Here is a 12,786-nt window from a genome sequence, read left to right as displayed (position 1 = left end):
GCCACATTGTCCTTTGCCTTGTTTGTGAGGTCTGCACATGTGCTCCCTTAGCCCCTGAACTTGGTCCTGCTTCCCAGCTACTTTCCCCATCAGTCCTGGAACTCATGCATGTCTCTTACAGAATTTCGAGTCCTCTTTTGCTGCTGCCTGCTTATTTTTTAAAGGTAAAAGAAGAATTAAAAAGAAGAGATGGGGGGCAGTATGTGTGTCTATGTATGTATGCATATTCTGGCAAGGTAGGAATTATATAACTGAAAATAGGAAATGAAGAATGCAAACCAAGCTCCCTGGTGATTACAAAGATAGTGCATGATAGCAACAGTTGCCATTCTTAACAGGGAGGCTTGGCAAATGGCTAAGGAAAAAAGATTAATCATATTTTGAGAACAAACACAGTGGTAGCCCTGAGTAAAAAAAGTATAATATTCCCTAAATATTAAAAGAAATTTAAAGAAAACAACCAAAGGAGTTAGCAGGAAGAAACACAACAGCAGGTAGATAGAAGACAACATGCACACAGCCTGTGACAGATTGCTGGAGAAGTAAGTAAACTGAACTCCACGGTGCTGAGTGTGCTCGGTTCACCTACGAACTTCAAAATCACTTTTGGCTCTGAGAATGTGGTAGAGAGATCCTTAAAATAGTCATTTAGCAATCTAAAATTAAATGGCAGAAAAATGCACAGAAAGAAAAGAAATAAGAAAGTAGGTGTTGCTTTCTGCCAATTAGATAATAATTCAAGCTAGAAGAACAAAGGGCAATGTTAAATATTAAAAGCTATAACTCATAACTAATAGAGAAACATACAGGGCCTCCTAAACCAAGTAACCCAAACATCCATATTTAAAAGCAGCAGCTCCTGGTGGATGATGCTATCAGAGAACAGCCTGTTACCAATAAGGGATTTAAGATGCCACTTTTTGTACAAGATGGATATAGTGGATAACAGTAAGGAAACGTACCAACAATGTGACTTAGAATTCAGAAACACCAGCCCACTCGTCTGTACCTGAATCCAGTCTCGCACCTCCATCCTGCACTAGCAAAGAATGAGCCCTCGGGCAACAGTCATAGAAACTAAGGCATCACACACAACACTGGTCACATGCAGTCAATAGGACTAGAAATTAAGATAGAAAACTATGCTTTCACCTTTGGGAGAAAACAGCAACTTCTGTTAGTCATGTGTGGGTGTAGGAGGAAGAAAAAAATTATAGAATGTCTCTGAAAATACAGTGAAAAGACCATCCCTCAGAACGTACGGGATAGACTTAAAAGCACTGGCCAAGCAAAGATAATCAGTGTAAATAGTTAGAGAATGTAAGAGTGAGACAGCGAAAGCAAATACAGTGAATTCAGGGTTCATCCTGAAACGGGGCTGTCTGATTGCAAAAATAGTAAGCCAGTAAAGATAAATACAAAAAATTAAAAAGAGAAAAAAAATTAAGCCTCACTAATGCAACAATATTCAGAGCCCATTTTTCTAAAACCAACCAAAAATGCTAGCTAAAAAAGGAAACAAATGTCCAAGTAGATGGGGCAAATAACCACGTAAATTTTAAGTCTCTTTTAAAACTTGAGACATCCATGCATACTTCTAATACTTTAAAGAGTTTTGGTCATCTGAATACTGAATAAGGAAAATAAAATATGCGCATGGTTGCTTAGTTTTGCTAAAAACCAAACAAGTAACTGCAGAACACAGATTGATAATGTGATTGGTTAATGGCTGGGGTGGACCTGCAGCATGGATATGCTTCTCACCAGGGATTTCAGGAAGAGAGAGAAGGGTTGCGGGGAGGGACATTGCCTGGCTAAATCCTGTCTCAAGCATGTTTGATTCGACTTACTTTAAATACACCAGTATTCCCCAGCACAATGCTACTGAAGAGTCCTCATTTATGAAATACCTTACCGAGACAGACCTAGTCTTGTAAGTAAACCTACAATGTTCAGATTTATGGGACGTAGCCCATTTCCACTATGAGAGGAGAAAGTACTTGGGAATAGGAAGGGAATGGAAAGGTCTGAGAATTGAGTTGCCTTGATGCTTGGATCTCTCCCACGTGTTACTTATGCCTTGCCTTCTTCCTGTCAATTATTAGTAGAATCTTCCATGCAGTATTTCTGGCCTCCGTGCGGCAGATTTGAGCATCTCATTTCAAATATAGCATCAAATATAGCTTTAAACAGGAACATAATGGTGAGATTTTTCCTGAATATTGCTCTTCCTTAGTCATTTGAAACTATATTGTGTCTTCAACAAAAAGCAAAGAGAAACTATATTTAATCGTTTTTTTTAAGGAAATGGAAATTTTGCTAATATACTTTATTTTTAATACAGCTTTATATATCCAAGCATACAGAAAAGCTGAAATGCACAGCCAGCACTGCTCCTTAGCATGGCAGGCACTGATTTAATGCGGCGCTGCACTAACCATGCACATGATTTACTAGTATTGTTCATTGGGAAACTATTTTTGAGTTAGCTTGGTTCAGATTTGCAAAGTAATATTTTGACAATTTAGCTTTGACTAAAGATAAAACTATTACCAGTATTGAAATAGCAGTACATTTGCTTCCTTTAATGAGATGAACTGCAGTTCAGAAGTTCCTTGGCTGTATTCGATGTTGAACAAATAAGCACATTATGAATAATTAAAACAATTTTCTGGCTGTTGAAATTGTGATAGAAGTTCTAAGGAGGAGTGTTGCTGTGTGCTGTTGGGTTAGAATTGGCTGGCGTGTGAGTATACTCACTGATGCTGTCATGTGTAAGTACATGGATGCAGATATTACTGATCACATGATGGGTTTCTGGCTCTCCTAGCTATTCAGAGAACCTAGAAAAAGGAACATTTAACGGAGCTAATCACAACTACAACTTAGGTTTTAGTCTCTGCCTGTGAATCTCTGAACCAGAGCTCTCTGAGAAGTGATTGATTTCAGTACTTTCACGGAAGCATAGAACAAGGACTAGGAAAACCTTGTTGAAAGAAGAAAGCAAGAAAACACTTGATTAAGTAGTTAGCTGGATGCATGCCCAAAAGAAGTGTGGGCCTTCTACTGGCTGCATGGATGGCAGGTTGAGTAAGGAAATAAACAGTGATAGTAACAGAATGGTCTTAATCCACTCCTGCTACTCTAACACAGTGCCTGATCTGGGTATTTTGTATGATAGAAATGTAGTGCTCACAGTGTGAGGGGATAAAGTGTACAGTCAAGGGGCCAGCAGGTTCAAGGTCTGTTAGAGTGTCTTTCTGGTTTAAGACGGTCCTTTGTTGTTACACCCTTCCAAAGGTGCACATGCTGTAATCTAACTCCACAAGAGGTGCCAAGGCTAACCACAGTCAAGATGACAGACTGTAAAGGCTTTGGTAAGAGTCCACATCCAAGTGGTGGATGGAGAAGTGGTGTAGCTTCTTTAGAAAAATTAGTCTTCTGGTTCCTCGATAAGGGAGAGATAGTATCTGATCTTCTAATCCCTCTCACTCCTGGGGATACACACACGAGAATTCAGTGTGTGTGCACACTACGACTCATACACGGCCGTGCATATAGCATCAGCATCTGTGATGGGTACAAAGGTGAAGCAGCTTTCCATTGGCTGCTCAAGACATAAATGAAAGGGAGTCCATCCATATCATGCAGCCCTATGCAGCAGGAAAACTAAATGAAAGCACAATGTAGTACAGATGATCCTGGGAAGCATTGTGTTGCTTGAAAGCATTGAAAGCATTGTGTTGCAATCATGGAGGATCGTGTTGTGTAGAACAGATCATCTCCGAAGACACGTGACGGAGTAGTGACTCTCTAGTACTGAGGGAATGGAGTATGGGTGTAGGTAAGGATGGAATGATAATATGAGTGGGTCCCCCCACACACAAGGGTAAATAAATGATCTGTGCTTAGTTTGGACATTGATGTACAAATATATAAGGCACTTTAAGCTCAGTGAGTAAGTCATGTGTAAATATTCCTAGGCATAATCTGCCAATGTTTTTATCCTGCATGTCAATAAATGCTGTTGTTAGGAACTGCTTGTGAAATATTTTTGTAAAGTAGGAGTCATGTTTGACTAGACAGGATGTATGAAACCATGTATCTGCTCTGTATTCAGTATTTCTAATTAGCACAGTAGCAGTGCCGGTTAGAATCATCTAACATTAAAGTATTATGGCCAGAATTCTTATTCTTTATTTTGTGCATATAATGAATTGCATGCATGCATGCCTGGTGCTCACAGAGGCTGGAAGCAGATCCCCAGGAACTGGAATACAGATGGCTGTGGAGTGCAGATATGCATGCTGGGTTCTCTGCAAGAGTGGCGTGCACACTTAACCAAGAGGCCAGTCCCCAGAATTATTCTCTCAAAGTCTTGTCTTAATGAGGAGGGAAAGCTGACTGTGAAAGCACATTTGACAGAGCTGAGAGGACAGGGTGGTTATTGCATGGTGGTGGTGTTTGCCCACTCTCAGTCTGTCGGTTTTCAGAGGCAAAAATCTCTCTTTTTTTCCTGTCACTTAGCTCAGAATCTCAGTTAGAAAGTGATCCATGATGAATGAGGAGGAAGAAAGTTAGCCTAATTCTTCATGTCTCCTAAGCAAGTTAGAAAGCTGCATAGATGCAGTTAGTCTGTCTAGAACCAGGGCTGTGAGGAATAGCCTTAAAACAGAGATTCTTAACATAATAAAAGCCTTGTAATGTCCTTAGGGAAAAAATAGGATTTAATCGCAGATCTCCACATTTTAATTCGTTTTTCTTCTCACATTTTAACAAAAACAACAACAAAAGCTTTTCATGAGATATGTATCAATATTCATCACATTTAGCAGAATAAGATATATTGCTGAAGTTGAAATGGCAAATCCACTTCTCGGTTCTGTCCTTCAACCCTTCTGTTGTGCTGTAGGAAGGCGCTAGTGATTTCTCCAGTGAGCGTGTAGTGATGATTCTTCAGTTTTAACGCGCTCTGTCAGCATGGCAATGCAGCTTTGTCTTTAGCCTTGTTTATTATTCCAGCTCTCAGAATTGAATTCATCAAGGTGTCATAGAGAAATGATTACCACAGACACCCTTGGCAGAGTAGATGAGTAGACATTAGTGTTAGTTGAATGTACAGTAGCGCCTTTGTACACTGTTGTTCTATACGATGTTCCCAGACTGAACTTGGAGGAGCAGGTCTCTGTCGCCGCCCATTGCTACCTCTCATTTTGCAGAAGCATCTCCTTCCCTTGACTGGGCCACTTCACTGTCAGCATTTCTGGGGCACCATCTGGGTCTAACAAAACACCTGTGTTCCTTGGGATCAGCGTTGCCTGGTCACATAGGAAAAATGGTCCTTTGAGGCTTTTCAGAGAGAACCTAACTTGGCAGCTGATGTTTTGTAGGCAAGTTGGATCAGCAGTGTGTTTCTATAAATTAGAAATTGGGAAATGGAAATATAGAGATCATAGGATTGAACTATCTGGTTTTTTTTTTAACTGATGATATGGCCTTGTAAATATCTTTTGTTAGCATTTGAATGACTCCACGAGCAAACCAGAATCTTAGATTTAGTACTTAGATAATTGATTTCAGATATATATATATATATATATATATATATATATATATATATATATATAAAGATTTTTGAAAACTGGGAAAATCTATTCACCAGCAACTAATTTTCTCTGCATTCTTTTCTGGCAGGTAACAAATCCCAAGACAGTGGCATAGCAGAGATGGAAGAGCTACCTGTCCCACATAACATCAAAATAAATAACATCACATGTGACTCCTTCAAGATCTCATGGGACATGGACTCCAAGTCGAAGGACCGCATCACGCACTACTTCATTGACCTCAACAAGAAAGAGAACAAGAACTCGAACAAGTTTAAACACAAGGTAAACCCAGGCAGTCTTAGGCCATTTCATCTGGTAGACATTTTAAATGAAAGAATACTTTCAATGAAGAAGAATCAGAATTCTGTGTGATTTAAAACATTATTGCCCATAATGAATTCTTGAGGAAAATGAAATGCCACGTAAAAGGGTAAATCATGACTATATGCAGAGATAAAAATCAACAGTAAACTCATTAGAGGTAATTGATCCTGGGCTATAAGGATAGTTCAAGAGATAATCCATTGTGAGTCATTTATATTAAAAGCTATGCAAATGAAGTTGAAAGTGTCTTGGCGAGCGCAGTGGAGTTTGGAGCAGAAAGTAAGGCTGTCCCCAGCATACAATTCAGTTATTCTATGTACAGAAGAATAGCTAGGGTGTTTACCAAGCTGGAAAGATCCTTCCATAGAAGCAGAAGAAAGTGTTATAAGCTCTCTATAGTTTTCTGCTGCAGTACGTACATTCCCTAAGTCAAACAGATTGGTTTAGAAACTTGTGGAGTTGTTTGAACACTTTAGGTCTGAAAAGAGTCAAAAAAAAAGTTGTTTGTTTGTTTGTTTTTTAATAGTGGGGAGATTGTTTCATTTACTAAGCTTCACACGTGGCAAATTTTCCTGCTGTCTCTGCTGTCGATCACCCTTTTGTGATACATGAAACTCTTCCTCCAGATGTGGCAGTTAGCAAGGACCATTACCTGGCCACCCTCTGTGATACATGCAGCTCTTCCTCCAGATGTGGCTGTTAGCAAGAGCCATTACCTGGCCCCAGTGTTTCTCCACTGCTTCATTGCTTTTACTGATGATGAAAACAGACAAAAACCCGGTCTTCGGAAAAGAATGTGCTACTCATCTTAACTTGGGAAAATTCTATGCATCTTAGATTTCCCGAAATCGTTGCCTTTTACTGTATGGATGCTTACACAAAGTAAATATAAGTGAGGAGTTTACACACTGCAGAAATGTGTGAAAGAAAGAACATCAGTCATTTTTATCATGTTTCCGTTCTCATTGTGGGTATTCTCTTTGCTGTCGCTCGCCTTCCTGAAGCATCTTTGCTAAGCTTTCCATTAAATGATGAAGACTCGAAGGCTTGATTCTACTTCACCCATTATGCAACTTTGGAAATGTAGTGTGTGTTCAACCCGCAGGTTAACTTATTAATTGTTGCTTGAAAAAGACCTAGCCTTTTCTCAGACACATAGACACCATACTCACAGGAAAATTCCCTAATCTGTATATGAAATGGATTTCTCTTTTAATATTTACTCTGAAAGCAGTCTCTCCTTTACATACAAAATATTTAGTAGTGAACCTCTCTAGTAAAATTATCAAGCCATAAAAATCAAGTGAATATATTTTTAACTTAATAGACATTAAATCAATAAATCTTGGTTCTTTTATGTCTGTTTTTTAATCTGCTTTGAGGAAGATAGCGGGCACAGAGGGAAACTGTATGTTATAAATAATAGCAACTTGAATACAAGTCCTTTCTGTTTTTGAACTGTAGGATGTTAAGCCTGTCTCTTGGTCTTCCCGGCTTAATTTCTGCATACAGAGACTAAAGTTTAAATATGGTAATTGTTGGGTGTTCTTAAACAGGAGCCCTGCTCCTAGCTGGGAATTTAGCTTCCTCTCTGTTGTTCATAGTTGATGAAAGTCCTTTGTCTTCCTATCTCTTCCTGCCCTATTTGTTCCTCCCTTTATTCGTTCCCACCTCTTTCCTTCATTTGTTTTTTCTTCCTAGGATGTTCCAACAAAATTGGTGGCCAAAGCTGTTCCTTTGCCAATGACTGTTCGTGGACACTGGTTTTTGAGCCCAAGGACTGAGTATACAGTAGCGGTACAGACTGCCTCAAAACAGGTTGATGGTGATTACGTCGTGTCTGAATGGAGTGAGATTATAGAATTCTGTACAGCGGGTAAGGGAGCTATGGATTATATCAATTAATGTCCTTGGGAGGGTACTCATGATTATGGACTCTGTGTACCTACAAGGTGAGTGAGTATTGCATTGGAGAGGTAGTGCTGTTGGTTGTATTGTGTAATAGGTGCAAAAAAATTCATATTGGTCAGAAGGAACTGAGGTCCTCAGGCAAGCAACTTGAGGGGTACACTCAGATTGCCTTTCTACTCCATTGTAGCTTTCTTCAAAGGGAAAGCTCTGCAAGGAAAACCTGATGTAATTCCTGAATCAACTCAACATTCTTGCAGCCTCATACTGTAAAGAGGGTGTTCATTGTCACAGATTTTGAACAGAGCAAACCAGAAACAGCATTTAGGTTACAGACAGACCTCAGTAACTACCCAACAAAAACTGTTTCTGTCGTTTTCACCTAAGTGCCAGAGGGCTTGAAAAAGCTCTCCCTAAACTCTTGTCTTGTTTGATGTCTTGTTTGAGTATCTTTGCTTTATTAAACTTCCTAAGTAGTCATTTGGTCTGGATCAAATGACAGCCTGTCCTCTGATAGGAGAGCCTGTCCTCTGATATGACGCTCACATTCATTTGAATGGTCCAGTGTTCTCTTGGGAATGCTGGCCATCCTTCCTCCTGCTCCTGTTCACACAGTCATAGGACACGTTTACTGGTGTCCTTTTGTCATTGTCTCCTTTTGAAGATCAGGATGGGGTTTTACTGTTTCCTCTTTACCTGGGTGACTTTTTCCTATTTAAAAAAAAAATGCGGAGAAGGCTGGGGAGATAGCTCATACTGCTTGCCTTACAAGCATGGATTCCAGAAGTCATTTTAAAAAGCCGGTGTGCTGGCATATGCTTGTAACCCCAGCTCTAGAATAGCAAGGGCAGGCAGTTCCCAGGGACTTGGTAGCCAAGCAGCCTAGCTTCTGGGAAAGCACTAGGTCACTGAGAGTGACCTGCCTCAAAAAGTAAGGTAGGTGGCCTTGAGGTGACCTCTGACCTCCATACTATGCACATACACGCACCCAGATACACTTCACAAAAAAAAAAAAAAATAGAGAGGCTATTGAATATGAAAGAGCTTGTAGAAAAAAGTATCCAGAAAATAATAGGCTGGTCTGTTTTCCAGGTTGCTTAGCAACTTTCTCATCTGTGGGTATCTTCAGATAAGCCCTCAACCTTTCTCGTATGGCTTCACACCTGCATTCTTTTAGATGCTACACAGGAGTGCCCACTACTTATCCTGGTTTCTATTGTTGTTTCTTGACCTCAAACCCCAGTATAAAACTCTAAGAACATATTCTATGGCTGACATCCTGTCTCATTTTGGTTTCATCTTCATGCTTCTTTGTTTACTGTGAAGCTGATAAGATTTTTTAACACCCTTGACTGCTAAAGATTTCAGTGTCTGAGGACAAGGTAAAAAATTTTCTTGCAAGTACCATATTTTTTATATTTCTCTTTATTTTGTGGATTATAAGATCCAGCGTTTTAATGTGTCATTAAGGAAAAAAATGCCAATTAAAAGATGGTTAGACAATATCAGAGATGTTAAAATGTGAATAGATATTTTAGGATAGATTAAGTGTAATTATGATAGTTCACTAATCAGCAATGAAATAGCTAGAGATGCCTGCATTAAATTAACAGCAGGCAGAGGGCTCTCCCGTGTTTGCTGTGACCATGCTGGAATTACTTTCCCTCTCTAGAGTCTACCTCACCTTTCATCCTCTCCTGAATCCCTTTTTATTTATTTTTATAACACCCAACAAGGGAAGTTTAATTTAAGTCACACACACACAGTCTTTGCATATTATATTGTTGGTTGTATATCCACAGCCCAGAAATTAAATTGGATGCTCTGAAGTTTGAAACTTATAAATATGCCTGAAGAGATATCTGAGCTTCAGTGTGTTTACTTGGTGTTGGGTGGTGAGGGTGGAGGCAGAAAAGGTTATCGGATCCACGGTAAATGCTCATGAGCACCAGGTAGGTGCTGGGAATTAAACCAGATTCTCTGAAAGAGGAGCAAGTTGGAAACGTTTTGAGCACTGATAAAAGTGCCCAGAATATTTGGAACTTTGGAGCAGTTTTGAATTTTGGAATGAGGCTGTAAAACTATCCAAGTATTTGCAAATACTCCAACCTCCCCAAATTCAAAACTCTGAAACACTTCTGGTCTCAAGCATTGCTGGTAAATGGAGCCCCACCTAGATGACATTCATTTTTCTGGGTAAATACACAAATAGTATCCTGGTATTTTCCAACTCAAGGGAGCTATATAGTTTATCTGCCAGAACCAACGTTATACTAAAGAAAGGTCTGATATACTATGACTTCTTTAGCTTAAAGAAAACGCTTGGCAGTTCTAACACACACACACACACACACACACACACACACACACACACAGGGATGCATAGCTGCCATATGATACATTGTTTTTACTTCTAGAAATAAAAGGAACAAACCCAGTCTTTTCAGAGTGATCTCTGTATTACTTTCTCATTTTTCCTATATCTCATAACTTTTGTGAAGAGTTAGGAGGAAAATGCCAACGGCCAGCTTTTAACTGATCTACAGTATTTCTCTGTACATGAATGACTTTTTCCTTATTTTCAGAGTTAAAAGCTAAGGGGAACTTGCTGCTCAGGCTTATCAACTAACTAAGGACCATTTCATTTAAGCCTTATCAATTAAGTCTTTAATACTGTGATTTAGGCACTGTGCAAGGTATTGGAAATAGAATAGACTATTCTCTCACGGGCTAAACAGTCTCTAGTCTATAACAACCCAACACCATTTGAAAAAAAATTGTTCTTGTTTATATTTCTCTTCCTTTAGACTGTGAGTTCTTCAAAGAGAACCATATAATCGTTGTCTTTTAGCCTTGCTATCTAATTGTGCGTGTGTCTGGTACATTGCATGCTTTAAATAAATCAGTTACATGCATCAGTTTAACCAGGTTAGTTTTTGACTAATCCTTATATATCAAAATTTTTTCTTATTTTTTGATGTAGGAGTTTGACAGCAGTTCTCAATTTTTTAAGACAAAAGCTAACTAAAACCATCTAAGCACGCTGAGGGCTGTAAGAGCTGGAGACCAGCAAATAGGCTCCAGAGGCCTAGCCTTGAAGTCAACAGCTGGGAGAATCATTACACTTTGGCCAGATGCAGTTGCTGCACCAGTAAAATGGCTGTACTGATCTTGTCAACCTCAGGCAGTCACTAGCTCTGGTTTGATGCTATGCTGTCCTTCAGAGTGGGAGGTGCCTTGACTCATTGTATCAGCTGATTGGGCGTTGAAGAGTGCCCCTAGCTTATGAAACACTGTTGAATGCTGTTGCTCAGGGTCTTTAAAACTTGAAAGAGTAAAAAAGCACACAAATATTTTAAGAAATAACCATGAACCATAACAAAAATATTTATGTAGAAATAAAAACAAGCCAAAGAAAGACGATGGATTTTTTTTATAAGTTCCTATTTTACAAAGTTGAATCCCGTAAAGATGTATTTTAATAATCTCTGATTTATCATTTCTGTGGCTGACACTTCTGGGACTGTATTGCTTAATATGACACTTTAAAATTTTTCAGATTACTCCAAAGTTCATCTAACACAGCTGCTGGAGAAGGCTGACGTGATTGCAGGACGCATGCTTAAGTTCTCTGTTTTCTATCGGAACCAGCACAAAGAGTATTTTGACTATGTTAGGTAAGAATCGCCAGTATCTATGCGTTCGGGTATCTTGGTTTCATATGTCTGTAGAGCACATTCTTGTAGAGCCCAGAGAAGGGCATTGGGTTGCCTGGAACTGGAGTTACAGATGGGTGGGAGTCAACACGTGAGCTGAGAATCCAAAACCGGATTCTCTGGAATTGCTGCAAGTGTTGTAATCTGCTGAGCCATCTCTCCAGCCCTGGGAGACAAAGGCTTTGAAAACGACACAATACAGCGATTCTGAACTTCTGCACACAATCCACATAGTCTGTTTTCTTTTGAAGCCTTAGCCTGCTTGTGGTACCTCAATCTTATAGTAATAGCTCTTGAGAGGATGAGGCAAGAGGGTCACCATGAATTCAAGCTCAGTTTAGGGTGCCGCCAAGGGACCCGGATCAAAACAGAATCAGTCGAAATGAATAATAACCCTAGTCCCTTTAGAGTTATAAAGGAGTTTTGTCTTGACATGACTATGTATGAAAAAAATCAGGAAGTTTTGATAGATTTTTAAATTTTTGCATACTTTTCTAATTTCTCTTAAATCAATCATGAGCTCCAAGCTGTAGAAATGCAAGGAATCATAGTGGAAGAAGTGTGTTGGTATATATGTTGTAGAATTAGAAGACCTCAGTCACTTTTCACCACTGAGGTCATGAGAAGCACCCTATGGGAAGAACATTTTTGCCTTGCAGCTGCTTTGGGGGCAGAGTCTGTCCAAGAAGACGTGGTAGCAGGTATAATAAGATAGCGTGGTAGCTGGCTACTGAGACTACCAGACATCCTGGGAGACTGTGGCCTGCCGTGCTAGGCTAAACCCTAAGAGCCCACCCCAGGACTCCTTCCCCCAGCAACGTACCACCTGCCAAGGTTGTAGCCAATATTCAAACAGAGCCACCAGCTGGAGGGAGACCAAGTGTTCAAATGCATGAGCCTGAGGGGATGTTTGAACAAAAAGCAAAGTACTTTGTTGTGCCCTGTGTTTGTATTGTATTTTGATGATAGCAAACACATCTGCTTTTTGTCTGAATAACTTATAAGTACAGATTTCGGTCTGTTGTTCTAAGTGGCCAGGAGTCTATATAATTTTGAGTGGATGCCATTCACCTAATTTAAAGTGAATGACAAATTATTATGCTTGTCAGCCATTAATTGAGAATGGCTAGTAAATTCAGCCCAAACAGTTTTTATGTTTTTAAATATAAAATGTGGAGACCAAAAACTTTCCACGATTGCTACTACCTCCATTAAGAAACACATCAAGA

General features: G+C 39.5%; 1 protein-coding gene across 2 annotated transcripts in view; it reads left to right on the top strand.

The window, feature by feature from the left end:
- Nucleotides 1–12,786, top strand: part of Phyhipl (phytanoyl-CoA 2-hydroxylase interacting protein like) — a 40,953-nt gene that overhangs the window by 22,769 nt on the left and 5,398 nt on the right. For both annotated transcript variants that reach the window (XM_021174618.2, XM_021174619.2), the window contains exons 2-4: nt 5,695–5,891; nt 7,635–7,809; nt 11,401–11,518. In XM_021174618.2, the coding sequence (XP_021030277.1) occupies nt 5,695–5,891; nt 7,635–7,809; nt 11,401–11,518 (490 nt within the window). The remainder of the gene's footprint in view (nt 1–5,694; nt 5,892–7,634; nt 7,810–11,400; nt 11,519–12,786) is intronic.

Source organism: Mus caroli, chromosome 10, assembly GCF_900094665.2.
Source record: "Mus caroli chromosome 10, CAROLI_EIJ_v1.1, whole genome shotgun sequence".
In the NCBI taxonomy this organism is placed as follows: domain Eukaryota; kingdom Metazoa; phylum Chordata; class Mammalia; order Rodentia; family Muridae; genus Mus; species Mus caroli.
The sequence above is the reverse complement of the archived record's forward strand: the minus strand, read 5'-3'. Positions and strand labels throughout refer to the sequence as shown.